Source organism: Pleurodeles waltl, chromosome 6, assembly GCF_031143425.1.
Source record: "Pleurodeles waltl isolate 20211129_DDA chromosome 6, aPleWal1.hap1.20221129, whole genome shotgun sequence".
Taxonomy (NCBI): Eukaryota; Metazoa; Chordata; class Amphibia; order Caudata; family Salamandridae; genus Pleurodeles; species Pleurodeles waltl.
In genome coordinates this window covers 1,378,714,592-1,378,731,413 of record NC_090445.1, presented here as the reverse complement: position 1 = coordinate 1,378,731,413, position 16,822 = coordinate 1,378,714,592, and the positions used below count along the sequence as shown (strand labels likewise).

Sequence of the window (16,822 nt, the reverse complement as noted above, 5' to 3'; positions counted from 1 at the left end):
ACACCGTTCTTGCGTATTGGTTTTGATTAACCAATCGTCCATCTTCTGATATGGGCTGCCACTACGGCAAGGCATTTTGTAAAAACCCTTGGCTCTGTTGTTATTCCGAATGGCAACACTTTGAACTGGTAATGTACCCCTTGGATTACAGACCTTAAGTATTTTCTGTGGGAAGGATGTATGGGTATATGGAAATACGCATCCTTGAGGTCTAATGTTGTCATGTAGTCTTGTTGTTTGAACAAGGAGATTACGTCTTGCAGTGTCACCATGTGAAAGTGATCTGATTTGATGTAAAGATTTAAGGTTCTGAGATCTAAGATGGGTCTTAGAGTTTTGTCTTTTTTTGGTATGAGAAAGTACAGGTAGTAAACACCCGTTCCTTTCGGATGATTTGGTACTAGTTCTATTGCATCTTTTTGCAACAACGCTTGGACCTCCAGCTGTAATAGATCCATGTGTTGTTTGGACATGTGTGTTTTCAGTGGCACATTTGGAGAAAATTGTAGGAATTCTATGCAATAACCATGATTGATAATGGCTAGGACCCACGTGTCTGTTGTTATTTCCTCCCAGTTTTGGTAAAACTGTTAGTCTCCCCCCCCACTGGTGTTATGTGTTGGGGATTTGTGACACTGAAGTCACTGTTTATTTTGCGCGGTCTTGGGACTTTGGAACTTTCATCTAGTTTTAGGGAACGGTCATCCTCTGTATTGTCCCGAAAACTTCCCCTCTGATACTGGCTCTGGTATGTGGGCCTCGTTTGTGAGGTTGAGGGTTCTGTGCTCTGCCCCCGAAACCCCCCTCTAAACCGTGTTTTTCGATATGTGCCTCTGCCCTGTGGGGAGTAGAGTGCGCCCATGGCTTTGGCCGTATCTGTAAGTTTCTCGATAGCAGTGTCCACTTCCGACCCAAACAACTGCTGTCCGTTAAAAGGCATATTCAGCACAGCCTGTTGAATTTCTGGCTTGAATTCTGAGGTACGTAGCCATGCGTGTCTCCGTATGGTGACCGCTGTATTTACAGTTCTCGCCGCTGTGTCTGCTGCATCCATTGCCGACCGTATCTGGTTATTAGAGATACTCTGTTCTCCTTCCACCACTTGTTGCGCATGCTTTTGGAACTCTTTGGGTAGATGTTCTATGAATGCATTTCATCCCAATGAGCTCTATCATATCAGGCTAGAAAGGCCTGTGAATTGGCAATGCGCCATTGGTTGGCTGCTTGCGCCGCAACCCTTTTCCCCGCTGCGTCGAACTTGCGACTTTCCTTGTCGGGTGGTGGTGCATCTCCCAAGTTCGCCCTTTTGCGAGCTGCACCTACCACCACTGAGTCCGGTGTTAATTGCTGCGTGATGTACACAGGGTCTGTTGGTGGTGGTTTGTACTTTTTCTCCACCCTTGGAGTGATGGCCATGCCTTTCACAGGCTCTTGAAAGACTTGTTTGGAGTGTTTCAACATTCCCTGTTACATAGGGAGACTCTGGTACTGACTATGTGTGGACGACAGAGTATTAAACAAAAAGTCATCTTCAATTGGTTCTGCGTGCAGGGTGACATTGTGAAATGCAGCTGCTCTGGACACCACCTGTGTGTAAGCAGTACTGTCCTCAGGTGGTGATGGCCTCGCTGAGTAGCAGTCAGGACTGTTATCCGATACAGGCGCATCATAAAGATCCCATGCGTCAGGGTCATCTTGGCTCATCCCTGTATGCGTTGGGGACTGCATCATTGGTGGAGTGGCCATTGGTGATGGATGTGGTGATGGTGGCGGAGTTACTTGTCTTGCCACCTTTGCTTGTGACTGTTTGTCTTTCTCTTGGAAAGCAAGTTTCCTTTTCATTCGGATTGGAGGGAGAGTTCTTATTCTCCCGGTATCTTTTTTAATGTGGAGCCTTCTTTGCGTGTAATCTGGCTCCCCAGCTTCTAACTCTTGGCCAAATTTGTGTCCTTGCAATTGTGAGGACAGTCCTTGCTCCTCAGTGTAGGAACTTGGTTTCGGCTCCGAAGCCGGATGTTTCGGTATCGAAACTTTTTCAACCGTCTTTTTCGGCTCTGAAGACACTTTTTTGGCTTTCGGTGTTCCGATTTCTCGGTGCCGATCTTTTTCGGTGCCGGTTTCTCGATGTCGAGATTGCTCTGACCCTGTGTCTCGGGGTCGAGCCTGTTCTGTGCCGGTATCTCGACCGGAGTCGGATGACTTCGACACATGAGTGCCCTTTTTTGGTGCCGATGGCCGGTCACCTAATTTTCGGGTTAAGCCATGGCCTGCTGGCGGTGGCGTCCCCTGAGCTTTTATGTATTTTCCGTGAGTTTTGGCAAGGGGTGTTCTACTCACGGTTTTCGGCGTCTGTTCGGTTTCGGCCTCGTCCGAATCCGCGATGGAAAAGGTTTCCTCTTCCTCAAAGTGTTGCTGTCCTGCCGGCGCCGACGCCATTTGAAGTCTTCTTGCTCTCCGGTCTCTTAGCGTTTTCCTCGACCGAAACGCTCGACAGGCCTCGCAGGTATCCTCTTTGTGTTCGGGAGACAAACACAAATTACAGACCAGATGCTGATCTGTGTAAGGATACTTGTTGTGGCATTCGGGCAGAAGCGGAATGGGGTCCGTTCCATTAGCCTTGAAGACGCACGAGGTCGGGCTGACCAGGCCCCGCCGGGCAATCGAAACCCCGAAGGGCCACCGGAGCTCTTCAAAATTCGTGTCGATCTGTTTTAACTAACCCGATACCGAACGCAAACAATACCGTCCAATTTTCTGAGATTTAACTAACTTTCCGAACCGAAACACGGAGCGAAGAGGAACACGTCCGAACCCGATGGCGGAAAGAAAACAATCTAAAATGGAGTCGACGCCCATGCGCAATGGAGCCGAAAGGGGAGGAGTCCCTCGATCTCGTGAATCGAAAAGACTTCTTTGAAGAAAAACAACTTGTAACACTCCGAGCCCAACAGTAGATGGCGGGATGTGCACAGCATGTGTATCTGCAGCTACACATGCCATCGAAATATATATATATATATATAATTGTGCTACAAGCCAGAGGTGGGGCTGGGCATTGAGGGCCAGAATTAGAACAGTGTTGACTTAACATACATCTTCCTTATGTTTGGAGACTTTTGTCCTTGAATACACAGGTATCAAACCCAACATCAGCCAATGACTGTTGTAGGACTTATATATTGAGCTTAATGGCTGTAGTGATATTTGTATTTTGACCACTGACTTCGTGTTTCACCACTTTGCTTAGCTGTCCACCGTCACACTAGTGATCACCAGTTACAGAATCCATTTTGTATTCAGCTTAGCCTTAGCTTCACTGCTATGTTAAGGGTACGAGAAGTTTTCCGTACAAACATGTTATGCAATGTGTTTTCTATTCTGTGTGTTCTCTTTTTCACTGAAGAGCTAGGACATATCACCGAAGAGCTAGGACATTATATGGAGGAGTTAGTCAGCATGATAAGGATGGTACAGCAGGGAACTGCTTTAGCTTGGGAGAGATACCTTGAGAAACTGGCCAGTTCCAACCTGTTTCTTCCAACCCTCACTCAAAATAGCCAGGCTCCTTCTTCTGGTTTTTTAAGATAGAAAAGAGACCCTGATCGACAGTAGGAGATTCAGAGACCTCAATCAGGATTTTAGACATCGAATGCCGATATATGTTTCCTGTGAGGGTAGAGATCTCTCTTTCTCGCAGTCCAACGGGGTCACCGGCTTGCTGGCAGGAGAAAGATAAAGCACCTGAAATGCCCTACGGTGATGCATGTCTATTAATTATTTGCTTTTCATCGAGTATGAATATATATATATATATATATATATATATATATATATATATACACACACATCAATATAAGTGTTTGTATCCTTACATTTATATATTTGCTGTTTATAAATTGAAGATTCTTAATACATAGTCTTACTTCATTGCTGCACATTTTAAATGTACACTTTTGGCTATTCAAGCCTTCCTTCACGAGCCTTGCGAAAAGCTATAGTAAATGTCTTCTTCAGATTAAGAAGTGCATTCCAAAGAATCTTTTCGACTCCTTTCAGTGTGTATTTTTTGGCTCAGTCAAAAGTAAAGCAAAACAATAGCCCGGTTACACCCTGAGTGCCATGTGGTCATTTGAGCCTGCTCATAACACATCGCACCAATTTCTAACACATGGAAAAGTTGCTTTATTGGGAATTACTAAGGAAGCCGAAGATTTTGGATCAGGTGGAGTTGTTTTAATACCTCTTTCCAGACAACAGGATTACCACAGCACATGCAATAAGTGGGAAGATACTTACCACTGCAAGTGGAGTCTGGGAAATAATGTGCCATGGATGATGGGTGAGGTACAGGGGTTCTAGCTTCACTATACTATGCTCATCCATAGTTTGAAAAACATTCTCACAAAAACGGCAAATATTAAAAGCTACATGTCTCCCCTACCAGAGAAGGGAGGCTGGAATAGTAGACAGAACTGAGGGACATAGGCAGAGCTGTTTGGAGACCACAGTTTATGGCTAGTAATGTGTGCTAAAGGTATAATATATTGGCATTGTAGTGTTTGGATGAAGAATTCATATAGGACATGCAAAAAAAAAAAAGGAGTAAAACGAAAGACAAGTTGGGAAAGTGTAATTGATATGAACAAGGCATGAAAAGGTATAAAAACAAAGACAGAAGTCCCATGCTGTGGAGGAAAAAAAGCCACAAATGGGCAAGGACGAAGGTGAATTGCCCACTTTTCATTCGTTTTTTATAAGAGAGATAAAAGCAGAAAACAAACATGGAAAATGACTAGAAAACTATTCTACAAATATTTTTAAAGCTAAGATCTGAAAAAATCAAATAAGCAGCAGACCACCAGTATTCTTTCATGATCCAACACTTGCCCTGCTTTCAGGATGCCTTTTAACCTAAACAATACTAAATGTTTGGAAGACTCCCTGATGAATGCATCCAAGGTATGCCAACTCTCCACCAATATAACTAGGCCAATAAGAGAAGAAGCACGTTCCTAACTTTTCCAACTCATGGTAAGGTGACAAGCTTGAACCAGGATGGAGACTTCCTGTTCAGCTTAAAAAGCAGGTTTGAAAATGTTTTTGTTTTAGATTGCAAACATATGCGTATTAAATTGCAAGTCAATCTCCGCTTTGGGTGCAGCTGTTAAGAGTTGTAGATGCTGTATAGCTAAAAATGGACTCCTACTTCTGAAATTGCTGAATAAGAGGAAAGTGGATGTTTCCAGCGAAGAAAGCATCAGGCGCTATGGTTTTTTACCCCCCCCAAAAAAAACAAAGAAGCCTAAAAAGAGGGTAAATTCGTTTTTTTTTGGGGGGGGGGGGGGGGCTTGCCAATCTGTTTTGATTTTCAATGGAAAAGGGAGGCTGTCTTTCATTTTGGCACTGGTCGTTATTAAATCTACAGAAACTGGGAGGCTCCTCAGACCATTCCTACCTTTGGACAAGTCTGTGTGCAATTCATGATTGTGTGGCAGCGGTAAAGGGAAAATGGATCCTGCAGTTTTGCCAGGCGTTCCTCAGTAAAGTCATCGCGTGAGTCAATCATCCATCTGTATGCCTGTGAAAAGAAAGGGAGAAACATGGGTTTATTTCAATTGGTTCTGGTGATCTCACATAGTAAACTATATCTAAATCCGTAGTCTGTTCAATAACACTGAAACAAAAAAAAACACCCCAAAAAAAAAAAAAAGAAAAAAAAAAAACTTAGCTACTTTTGTGGTTCGAACAGCAGTGCTTGCAAAACTCATGGTTTATGGGAATGATGTCGTAGCCTTGAGTTATTTCTTAACGTTTGTGAAAATAACCATTTCAGTGAGTTGTGGAAATTATCCAGTGTGAGAGCTGGTCTTTGTCCGAGTTTCTTATCTCCACATAATTAAATCTGTAACTAGATATTTTTCCCTATAAATTGTAAACAAAATTTGAACTTGCTACGGCGTTCATGCCCCCAGTAAAAAGAACTTAGTGCAGCTTCAAAACACCTCACTTCTACGAAACCTGTTCTTCTGCAACAAAAGTGCACTAAAACAACACCTTGAACTTTCCTGAACTTTTTAGTACGGAGAACTAGTCACACAAGTACATTATTCATATTTTGCGGATTGAAAAAAAACTGTATTTTTATGCTACTTGCTCCAACATAAACATGTATGATCACCCTTTAAGGAATTCTGAGATTGTCTCAACCAATCAGAATGTCAGCATTAACAACTGCTGAGATGCGTTTTAAGTGCATGCGCTAAGTGTGCATAAATACTGTGTAGTACGAGATTAGGGAATATTTGATAATACCCTTAATGTCAACTTCCTGTCCAGCAGCAACTGTTGACTTCTCATTACGTTAAAAGCACCATTCGAATCCCCATAATAGATCAACACGCAATTTTGTCTGTTCACAATTCTTAACATTAGTTAGGGATTTCAGTTTTTTATTGCGCAACATTCTAGGACACAAAATAGGTCCTCACCACCGCACAGGATTCTTGGCCGATTTAAGAGGTCCCATAACCTTAAACTAGACTTCATAAGGGAGTCTTAACTTAGGGACGGAAGCTGCGTCAGGAGTGACTGAGCAATCAAGAACAGATCCAAGCTCTCTTCTCACCTGCATGAGCACGGCTGGTCCTAGGTATTTATCCCCATTCCACCAGTAGCTGGGGCAGCTGGTGCTGCAGCAGGCACACAGTATGCACTCATACAGTCCATCCTAGGCAAAGAAGAAACAGAGGATGTCATCAATTTACCTTTCTGAAGCATGTAAGATAAAGACAAAATTATAAATATATATATATATATAAAATGTTACTAAGAGGCATGATTATACCCACACACAGACGCGCACCACGCACACATGTACGAAAGACCGCAGCAATGCCACAAGGTTGCAATCAGCGGAGCTGGGGCAATGGCCTGGAATTAATCCATCACCGTTTCTTTAATGTTCTGTGCAATTAGTATAATTTTCTTATTAAACGAGAGGCAGCTTGAGCGACTGGTCATGTATCAACGTGCAACCCCGCAAGTCAGAGAGGACTTGATCTTTGCCAAAATTTACAACCCACTCCTCTTATTCCTCGTGCTTTATCATGCCACACAGCCTGTTAAACAATACAAAAACACACACATCTTGTCTATTTTTAAAAGCTTTATTTCAAAGAAATGCTTCCATTATTCTTCTACTTCACAGCAATGCCATTAAGCCCCATGAACTATATATTATCATCATACTACGGTATTCTGTAGCACTGTCTTGAGCACAGTTTCTTTTATTTTTTTAAGTATGTGATATGGAGATGATTTATGGGCAGGGTGCATTATGGTCCAATAATGCGACCTTGGTCACAGAGATACACTTAGTACATCTAAAGGGTCACAGAACAGTGTGTACAAATCATCCTAGTAGGAGGCGGCCTGGGCTAAATAGGACACTTAACAGTCAATAAAATGTTATGAACTTTAAATGTAATGGTTGTTAATGACCACACACTTTAGAATACAAACTGCCAATATACAGTTTTCAAATATTTTACTAAAGAAAATGTTCTGTTCACACTTCCAGTTTTCTAAATCCACACTAACGTACTTGCTGTGAGCTTTCTTTTTTATTTTAACAATCTTAACTGTTTTTTTTTTTTGATAACATTGCAGCCATTACAGGTCACATCATCTCCACTGGCACTTGCCACCGCATCGTTATACACAATATTTTGTCATTCATATATACATTTTAGATATTTTACAGTGATATATGTAAACATCAGTATAGCCCACTGCTGCAAGGTAGGTCACACGAGGTCTATGTTGGCCTATTTGCCTCACTATACTGTTGCATCCATTTACTTCTACCTCAACGCAGAACCAACGTGTAACGAGTAATTAACATGTGCATGTGTACATTGTTCTTTTCATTTTTAAATATTTTTATTGATGCTTTTTAAACATTCCATATCTATAGCATCACAAAATGTCACAGGGGGATAAAAACGTACATAGCGGGATCAGATTATGGTAAGCAATACATTAACAAACAGGAATCAAGCCAACTCAATTGAGCGAACAGGTCTTGGTTACATAATATGTATATAAGAGGCAATACAAGTACTAATGCCTATATTTCTAGTACCCACCGGATTATATTTCTAGTACCCACAGAACATTAAACAGGCTTCACAATCATAACAGACAAAGGGGGTCATTACAACCCTGGCGGGCGGTGTTAAAGCGGTGGTAAGACCGCCAACAGGCTGGCGGTCTTTTTTTTTTAATTATGACCATGGCGGTTACCGCCATGGTCATCCGCCGCTTCTCCATTCCGCCCGCCAGGGCGGAGACGACCGCTGGGCTGGAGACCTGGGTCTCCAGCCTGGCGGCCGTGACAATACCGCCGCCGGTATTGTGACTCGGCTTACCGCCGTGGATTTCCAGCGGTAGGAACCGCCATGAAATCCATGGCGGTAAGCACTATCAGTGCCAGGGAATGCCTTCCCTGGCACTGATAGGGGTCTCCCCCATCCCGACTCCCTCTCCTACACCCCCCACCACCCCTGCCACCCCCCCCAAGGGTGGCAGGACCCCCCCTCCCCACCCTGACATTACCTTACACATACACACCCGACACGCATGCAGGCACCACCAACACACATACACGCACACACACTGACACACATGCCAACATCCACACACACAGATACGCACACCCACATTCACACATACACGCACACATCCATACAGACATACCTACAGACATACACGCACTCATTCCCAAAACACGCAACACCCCCGCAAGTATACATGCACTTACACACCCCCTCTACATACACCCACGCACACCCCCATATACGCACACAACCCCGCCCCACCCCCCTCCCCTAACAGATGATCGACTTACATGTTCCGTCGATCCTCCGGGAGGGGACGGGAGCCATGGGGGCAGCTCCGCCGACACCACACAGCCAACAGAACACCGCCGCGCAGAATCACAGAACGTGATTCGCTGGGCGGTGTTCTATTGGCGTGGCGGTGGAGGTGGAGCAACCTCCACTTCCCCGCCGCCCTTCACTATGGCTGTTGGTGGCTCTCCGTCGGAAAAACGACGTAGAGCTGCCAAGAGTCATAATACGCTGAGCGGAAAACCGCCACCACTGGCGGTCTTCAGCACGGCGGTCCCTCGGCGGTCTTGTAAAAAGACCGCTGAGGTTGTAATGACCCCCAAAGTGCTAAATACGTACATTTCCCTGGCTTCTGAGGTACTAGAAGGAACCCACAGTGAAGTAATAAGTTATTTTCAACCTTTCGGAAACATAAGAATCCACATGAACTTATCAAGATAGAGCAATTAAATTTGATGTCACACATTAATAAATAATTTATGACCGTGTAAATCCTTCACCTAAGAAAAAGTGCCTTGCCAGTGCTACCATAGGTCCGTTTCCAGGCCTTCGTGCCTTAAAGTGCTCAACGTGTGTTAAGTGCTATGAACATGCTTTCACCTGAGAAGTAGAAGTGCTTCGAAATAACAGACTACATATGACCTTTTTTACAGTATCTTAAAAAGGCGCACAGTAGACCAGTGTCATCCAATTTGGCTTGCTGGCGAGAATTTACCCGGGTCTACAAGTTGTCCCCATATTTTCTTTCCCTTCCGCCTAACCTTCCTTCCATAACGCTCAAAGAGCAAAATCTCCAGACTAAAAACTGAAAAAAGCACCCTTGCCATTGATGGAAGGATGAGGGGTGGGAATCAAGCCATGCTGCAGCAATACAGAAACGACAGACGGCCATAGCGATAAATATTAAAAACTCTCCATCAGTAATGTACGTTGCCTCCAGCTCCCCCAGGAACATGATTTTTGGAGTCAATCCAAAATTGATATTTAATACATCCCCCCAAAATTAGGAGATCTCTAATTTAAGCGGATCGAGTTTAGAGCAGGTAGGAAACATATGAATCAAATCCGCTTCAACAGCTTGACAACGTGGACACCATTCCCCTCTCAGCGACCGTTCCACCCTTCCCCCGAGGTTAAGCTTGGTAAAGTCTTATGATAACTCTTGAAAACTTCTCTAATACCTAGAGGAGCCACGATTAGGCCACCCCAGGATTCTATTACTTCACTGATATAGCCAGCTGCCACTTTCTGATGTGTAATTACTGCTAAATGATTCCTCACCAGTTCATTATAATTCCTGCCGCCTGGAAAGGATTTTCTCTGCTGTTTTTTTTAGCTGTGAATTAATCAATTGCAGCCTTGGCAATTCCTATCTGCTGCAGGGCTACAACAGAATCTGACCCATCAGTTATTGCTGAAACAAGGAAAGCTTCTGCCTTACTAAGCTTCTGATAAAGTTCCCTGGTAATCGACTGACGGTTTCTAATGATTTAGACTAAACCTTGGAGTTTCCCCTGAACACCTTCTTTAACCCCTTCGCTGCCAGGCCTTTTCCCCCTCCTGTGCCAGGCCTTTTTTTACCTATTTGGGGCAGTTCGCGCTTAGGCCCTCATAACTTTTTGTCCACATAAGCTAACCAAGCCAAATTTGCGTCCTTTTTTTCCAACATCCTAGGGATTCTAGAGGTACCCAGACTTTGTGGGTTCCCTTGAAGGAGGCCAAGAAATTGGCCAAAATACAGTGAAAATTTAGTTTTTTTCAAAATAATTGGAAAAAGTGGCTGCAGAAGAAGGCTTGTGGATTTCCCCCTGAAAATGGCATAAACAAAGGGTTTGCAGTGCTTAACCCAGCAGCTTCCTAGCTTTCAGGAACAGGCAGACTTGAATCAGAAAACCCAATTTTTCAACACAATTTTGGCATTTTACTGAGGCATACCCCATTTTTGCAATTTTTTGTGCTTTCAGCCTCCTTCCAGTCAGTGACAGGAATGGGCATGAAACCAATGCTGGATCCCAGAAACCTAACCATTTCTGAAACGTAGACAAAATTCTGAATTCAGCAAGGGGTCATTTGTGTAGATCCTACAAGGGTTTCCTACAGAAAATAACAGCTGAAAAAGAAAAATATTGAAATTGAGGTGAAAAAAACATCACTTTTTCTCTACGTTTTACTCTGTAACTTTTCCCTGCAATGTCAGATTATGGAAAGCAATATACTGTTATGTCTGCTGGACTCCTCTGGTTGCGGGGATATATAGGGCTTGTAAGTTCATCAAGAACCCGAGGAACCCAGAGCCAATAAATGAGCTGCACCCTGCAGTGCGTTTTCATTCTATACCGGGTATACAGCAATTCATTTGCTGAAATATAAAGAGTAAAAAATTGCTATCAAGAAAACCTTTGCATTTCCAAAAAGGGCACAAGATAAGGTGCTGAGGAGCAGTGGTTATTTGCACATCTCTGAATTCCGGGGTGACCATACTAGCATGTGAATTATAGGGAATTTCTAAAATAGATGTCTTTTTTACACACTCTCCTATATTTGGAAGGAACAAATGTAGAGAAAGACAAGGGGCAATAGCACTTGTTTTGCTAATCTATGTTCCCCCAAGTCTCCCGATAAAAATGATACCTCACTTGTGTGGGTTGGCCTAGCGCCCGCGACAGGAAACGCCCCAAAACGCAACGTGGACACATCCCATTTTTTTAAAGAAAGCAGAGGTGTTTTTTGCGAAGTGCCTACCTGTAGATTTTGGCCTCTAGCTCAGCCGGCACCTAGGGAAACCTACCAAACCTGTGCATTTCTGAAAACTAGAGACCTAGGGGAATCCAAGGAGGGGTGACTTGCGGGGCTCGGACCAGGTTCTGTTACCCAGAATCCTTTGCAAACCTCAAAATTTGGCTAAAAAAAACACATGTTCCTCACATTTCTGTGGCAGAAAGTTCTGGAATCTGAGAGGAGCCACAAATTTCCTTCCACCCAGCGTTCCCCCAAGTCTCCCGATAAAAATGATACCTCACTTGTGTGGGTAGGCCTAGCGCCCGCGACAGGAAACACCCCAAAGCGCAACGTGGACACATCAAAAATTTTGGAAGAAAACAGAGGTGTTTTTTGCGAAGTGCCTACCTGTAGATTTTGGCCTCTAGCTCAGCCGGCACCTAGGGAAACCTACCAAACCTTTGCATTTCTGAAAACTAGAGATCTAGGGGAATCCAAGGAGGGGTGACTTGCGGCGCTCGGACCAGGTTCTGTTACCCAGAATCCTTTGCAAACCTCAAAATTTGGCTAAAAAAAACACATGTTCCTCACATTTCTGTGGCAGAAAGTTCTGGAATCTGAGAGGAGCCACAAATTTCCTTCCACCCAGCGTTCCCCCAAGTCTCCCGATAAAAATGATACCTCACTTGTGTGGGTAGGCCTAGCGCCCGCGACAGGAAACACCCCAAAGCGCAACGTGGACACATCGCAAAAAACACCTCTGTTTTCTTCCAAAATTTTTGATGTGTCCACGTTGCGCTTTGGGGTGTTTCCTGTCGCGGGCGCTAGGCCTACCCACAGAAGTGAGATATCATTTTTATCGGGAGACTTGGGGGAACGCTGGGTGGAAGGAAATTTGTGGCTCCTCTCAGATTCCAGAACTTTCTGCCACAGAAATGTGAGGAACATGTGGTTTTTTTAGCCACATTTTGAGGTTTGCAAAGGATTCTGGGTAACAGAACCTGGTCCGAGCCCCGCAAGTCACCCCTCCTTGGATTCCCCTAGGTCTCTAGTTTTCAGAAATGCACAGGTTTGGTAGGTTTCCCTAGGTGCCGGCTGAGCTAGAGGCCAAAATCTACAGGTAGGCACTTCGCAAAAAACACCTCTGTTTTCTTCCAAAATTTTTGAAGTGCCTACCTGTAGATTTTGGCCTCTAGCTCAGCCGGCACCTAGGGAAACCTACCAAACCTGTGCATTTCTGAAAACTAGAGACCTAGGGGAATCCAAGGAGGGGTGACTTGCGGGGCTCGGACCAGGTTCTGTTACCCAGAATCCTTTGCAAACCTCAAAATGTGGCTAAAAAAACCACATGTTCCTCACATTTCTGTGGCAGAAAGTTCTGGAATCTGAGAGGAGCCACAAATTTCCTTCCACCCAGCGTTCCCCCAAGTCTCCCGATAAAAATGATATCTCACTTCTGTGGGTAGGCCTAGCGCCCACGAAAGGAAATGGCCCAAAACACAACGTGGACAGAACATATTTTTTCACAGAAAACAGAGGTGTTTTTTGCAAAGTGCCTACCTGTGGAGTTTGGCCTCTAGCTCAGCCGGCCCCGGGAGGGGGGGGGGGGGGGGGGGGGCGGGGCAGAAATGCCCTAAAATAAATTTGACCCCCCAAGCCCCCCCTGCCCCTGCCCGGGAACAACCCCTGCCTACGGGGTCGCTCCCCCTGCATGACATTGGCGCCAAAAAACAAATCCCAGGTGCCTAGTGGTTTCTGCCCCCTTGGGGGCAGATTGACCTAAAATCGGCCAATCTGCCCCCAAGGGAGGCAGAAATGGCCTAAATACAATTTGCCCCCCAGGGGAGTGACCCTTGCCTGATGGGTCGCTCCCCATCTCGAAAAAAACAAACAAACAAAAAAAAAAACACAACAAAAAAAATTGCCCTGGTGCCCTGAGGGTTCTGCCCCCCCCCCCGGGGGCAGTTCGGCCTAGGGGGGGCAGAAATGGCTTAAAATAAATTTGCCCCCCCCCAGCCCCCACCCCCGCCCCCGGGAGCGACCCTTGCCTACGGGGTCGCTCCCCCTGCGTGACATTGGCGTCAAAAAACAAATCCCAGGTGCCTAGTGGTTTTTGCCTAATGGGTCGCTCCCCATCTCTAAAAAAAACAAAAAAAAAAACAAACAAAAAAAAAAAAAAAAAAAAAAATTTGCCCTGGCGCCTAGGGGTCACTCCCTTTGCGTCAAATTCACGCAAAGAAAAAACTCCCTGGTGCCTAGAGGTTTCTGCCCCCCCTGGGGGCAGATCGGCCTAATAGTAGGCCGATCTGCCCCCAGGGGGGGCAGAAAAGGCCTTCCCGAAAATATGCCCCCCCTGGGAGCGACCCTTGCCCAAGGGGTCGCTCCCTTTTGTCAATAACAATAAAAAATAAAAAAAAAATCCCTGGTGTCTAGTGGTTTCTACCCCCCTTGGGGGCAGACAAGGGGAGCGACCCTTGCCTAAGGGGTCGCTCCCCACCAAAAAAAAAAAGAAATGAAACATTAAAAAATAAATAAAAATGGTCCCTGGTGCCTAGAGGTTTCTGCCCCCAGGGGGGGCAGAAAAGGCCTTCTCAAAAAAATGCCCCCCCTGGGAGCGACCCTTGCCCAAGGGGTCGCTCCCTTTTGTCAGTTTCAATAAAAAAAAAAAAAATCCCTGGTGTCTAGTGGGGTTTCAAAAGCCGGATTGCAAGCAATCCGGCTTTTGAAACCCTCGGAGGGACTTTAAAGGGAAAGAAATACTTTTCCTTCCCTTTGAAGCCCCTCCGGGCCTCCCAAGTGATTGAAAAAGAAATGCTTTTGCATTTCTTTTTCAATCGCGCTGGAAGCAGAGCTCAGCGCGCGCGCTGACGTCACAGGGGGTGATGGGGGGGTCTGGGGTGGAAGGGGAAGGTCTTCCCCTTCCATCCCGACTTGGGGGGGGGGGAAGGGGGTGCACGGGGGGCGCGCTAGCGCGCCCCCAAGTTCCCCTGTGCCATGGACGAGATGATCTCGTCCAAGGCACAGGGGAACTGTAGCCTTGGACGAGATCATCTCGTCCAAGGCACAGAACCGGTTAAAGGCATCCAAAGTACTCCAGGTGGGGCGCTGCCTATATTTAGTTTCAGAAACTCGGGAATCCACACATTCATGTGTTGAGTATAAGCTGGATCAAACAGAAGACCTCTCTCGAAGGACCAGCTCCGACCATTCCTTGTGAGCCGTTCCAAGAGGAGTTCAATCACCAAAGGGTTATAATCAAACATAAGTTGTGGCAATAGCTCTATTCGAGTCCCCTTCAATAAATCTGGTGTCAAAAAGAAATAATCCAAACAAGCTAAAGACCAATGAGGGGCTGAATAATGTGTAAAACCAGGATCTGGCGATTTTAGCTTGGGCCAAGCATCCACCAGACCAATCGCTTCCTCATTTACTACAAAGAGCTCTATACACTCCTGGTTTACGACATTAATAGGGGCCAGACAAGCCAGTTACAGCCATAGAAGTAGCCCAGGATCCATTAAAATTAACATCACAACACACTATATAGGGCACGTTCTACCGATAAAAAAATCCTAGAGATACAGTTCAAATAATGCTGAACCATACAGTGAGCGCAAGGTGAAAGACCCTGTGTCTTGTACCTACATTCCATTGTAGCCCATCTCCCAAATTTGTCTGCAGGACAGCTTATACAATCACATACCTAGCCCCTACTTTTTACGCATGGGTGGAAATCTGTGTACTCTCTGCATCTCAGACGCCCAGTCCCAGGATGCAAGCTCAGGGAAGACACTTTTGAAAAGATCCATCATAAATGCTCTAATATTGGTGCTTTCAGCCCCCTCCTTTATCCCAAGGAAGCGTACATTGTCCCGCCTTTTGCAGTTTTTAAAATCAGCAATCTTCCACATATCAGAGAGTTGCACCCCCCAACCCTGAGATTCAACCTGATCTGAGGGCCCCACGTCATCTTCTACTCGCAATGTTCTTTCTTCAACAGTACTGAGTTTCTCCCCGACCTCTGAACGTTTTTGATACTTTCTTTAATGAACCTTGCAAATGTTTAGTAGCTAGCTTAGTCCTCTGACTCTCGGTCCTGGTTTCTGTCTGTACTTCTCTAATTGTACCATAAATGAGTTGAGGCATGAAGTCACGTTTCAGCAGTGAGATCAGTATGGCTAGCCATCCTTAACAGAAATGAGCTCTTGGTCCCGCCCTCTTGATACAGTAATCTTGTAGCTGAACAGTCCAGTTACAAAGCTGATGCCACCTGGGATACTTTCTCTCTCATTGAAGCAGGTGCTAATCTTGCTTTCAACCTCTTACGATGTTTCCGTCGTTTTACTGTGGCCCCCGGCGCAGTGTTAAGGCTACTTTAACCACAGACAGGCAGGCACTAGCTTGCTGGGGCTAAGCCTGGTGGATTCCAATCTACAGAAATGGAGTAGAACTAGTCTCCTCCTTCTGAGAAAGGTCTGAGCTTTTACCATTCATAGCATTATCATTTTTGAGAACATTCTCCCTTAGTCCCTCCGCACCAGTCATCAGACAGATTTGCTCAGCTCTCCGAAGTTAAAGCCATGCTTCCAGCAACTGGATTACTCTGGCCCTTATAATATCTACTTCACTTTGAAGGCTATCCGAGCCGGTCGTACCAAGTGACAGTTCAGGTCTTCACGGACTACTGCCCCCAGATAGCCCCGTTTCAGGCTCCATACGAAAGTCTCATCCGTGCCCGACCCATGTGGATTGGGACCTATCGCAACTGCGATATCTGCAGCGCCCTGCGTTACGGACTGGGTAGATTTATAGCCTGTATTAGCAAGCCCTCCCCCTGACACCATTCCACTTTCCAGAGCTCGATTACAGTTTTTAAGGAGAGGAGCACAGCCCCTACCCCCTCCCCTTCTTCATCTGGGATACTGTTCCAACTTGCTCTGCAGATAAGAGAGGGCCTGGTACATTGGGCATGGCAAGTTGGGTACCAATGCAAAAGAAATCTGTAATAACTGGTTGACGGCCCTCACATTGTGGCGGCAAAGCAGAATCATGGATAACAGAATTCATATCCGTTGCTTCGGTGGGAACTATTACATTACAGTGCATGAATCTATTAGCTAGCTAGTTTTGAAGCATATATGTTAGAGATTATTAATGAATGTTTATGCATTTTGAATAACAAGAAAATGTTAGAA

At 45.3% G+C, this 16,822-nt stretch overlaps 1 protein-coding gene across 1 annotated transcript in view; it reads right to left on the bottom strand.

The window, feature by feature from the left end:
- SDHB (succinate dehydrogenase complex iron sulfur subunit B) overlaps positions 1–16,822 on the bottom strand; it is a 95,086-nt gene that overhangs the window by 16,620 nt on the left and 61,644 nt on the right. The window contains exons 7-8 of the mRNA XM_069240689.1: positions 6,626–6,727; positions 5,456–5,578 (exon numbers count right to left, since the gene is read on the bottom strand). Coding sequence (XP_069096790.1) covers positions 5,456–5,578; positions 6,626–6,727 — 225 coding nt within the window. The remainder of the gene's footprint in view (positions 1–5,455; positions 5,579–6,625; positions 6,728–16,822) is intronic.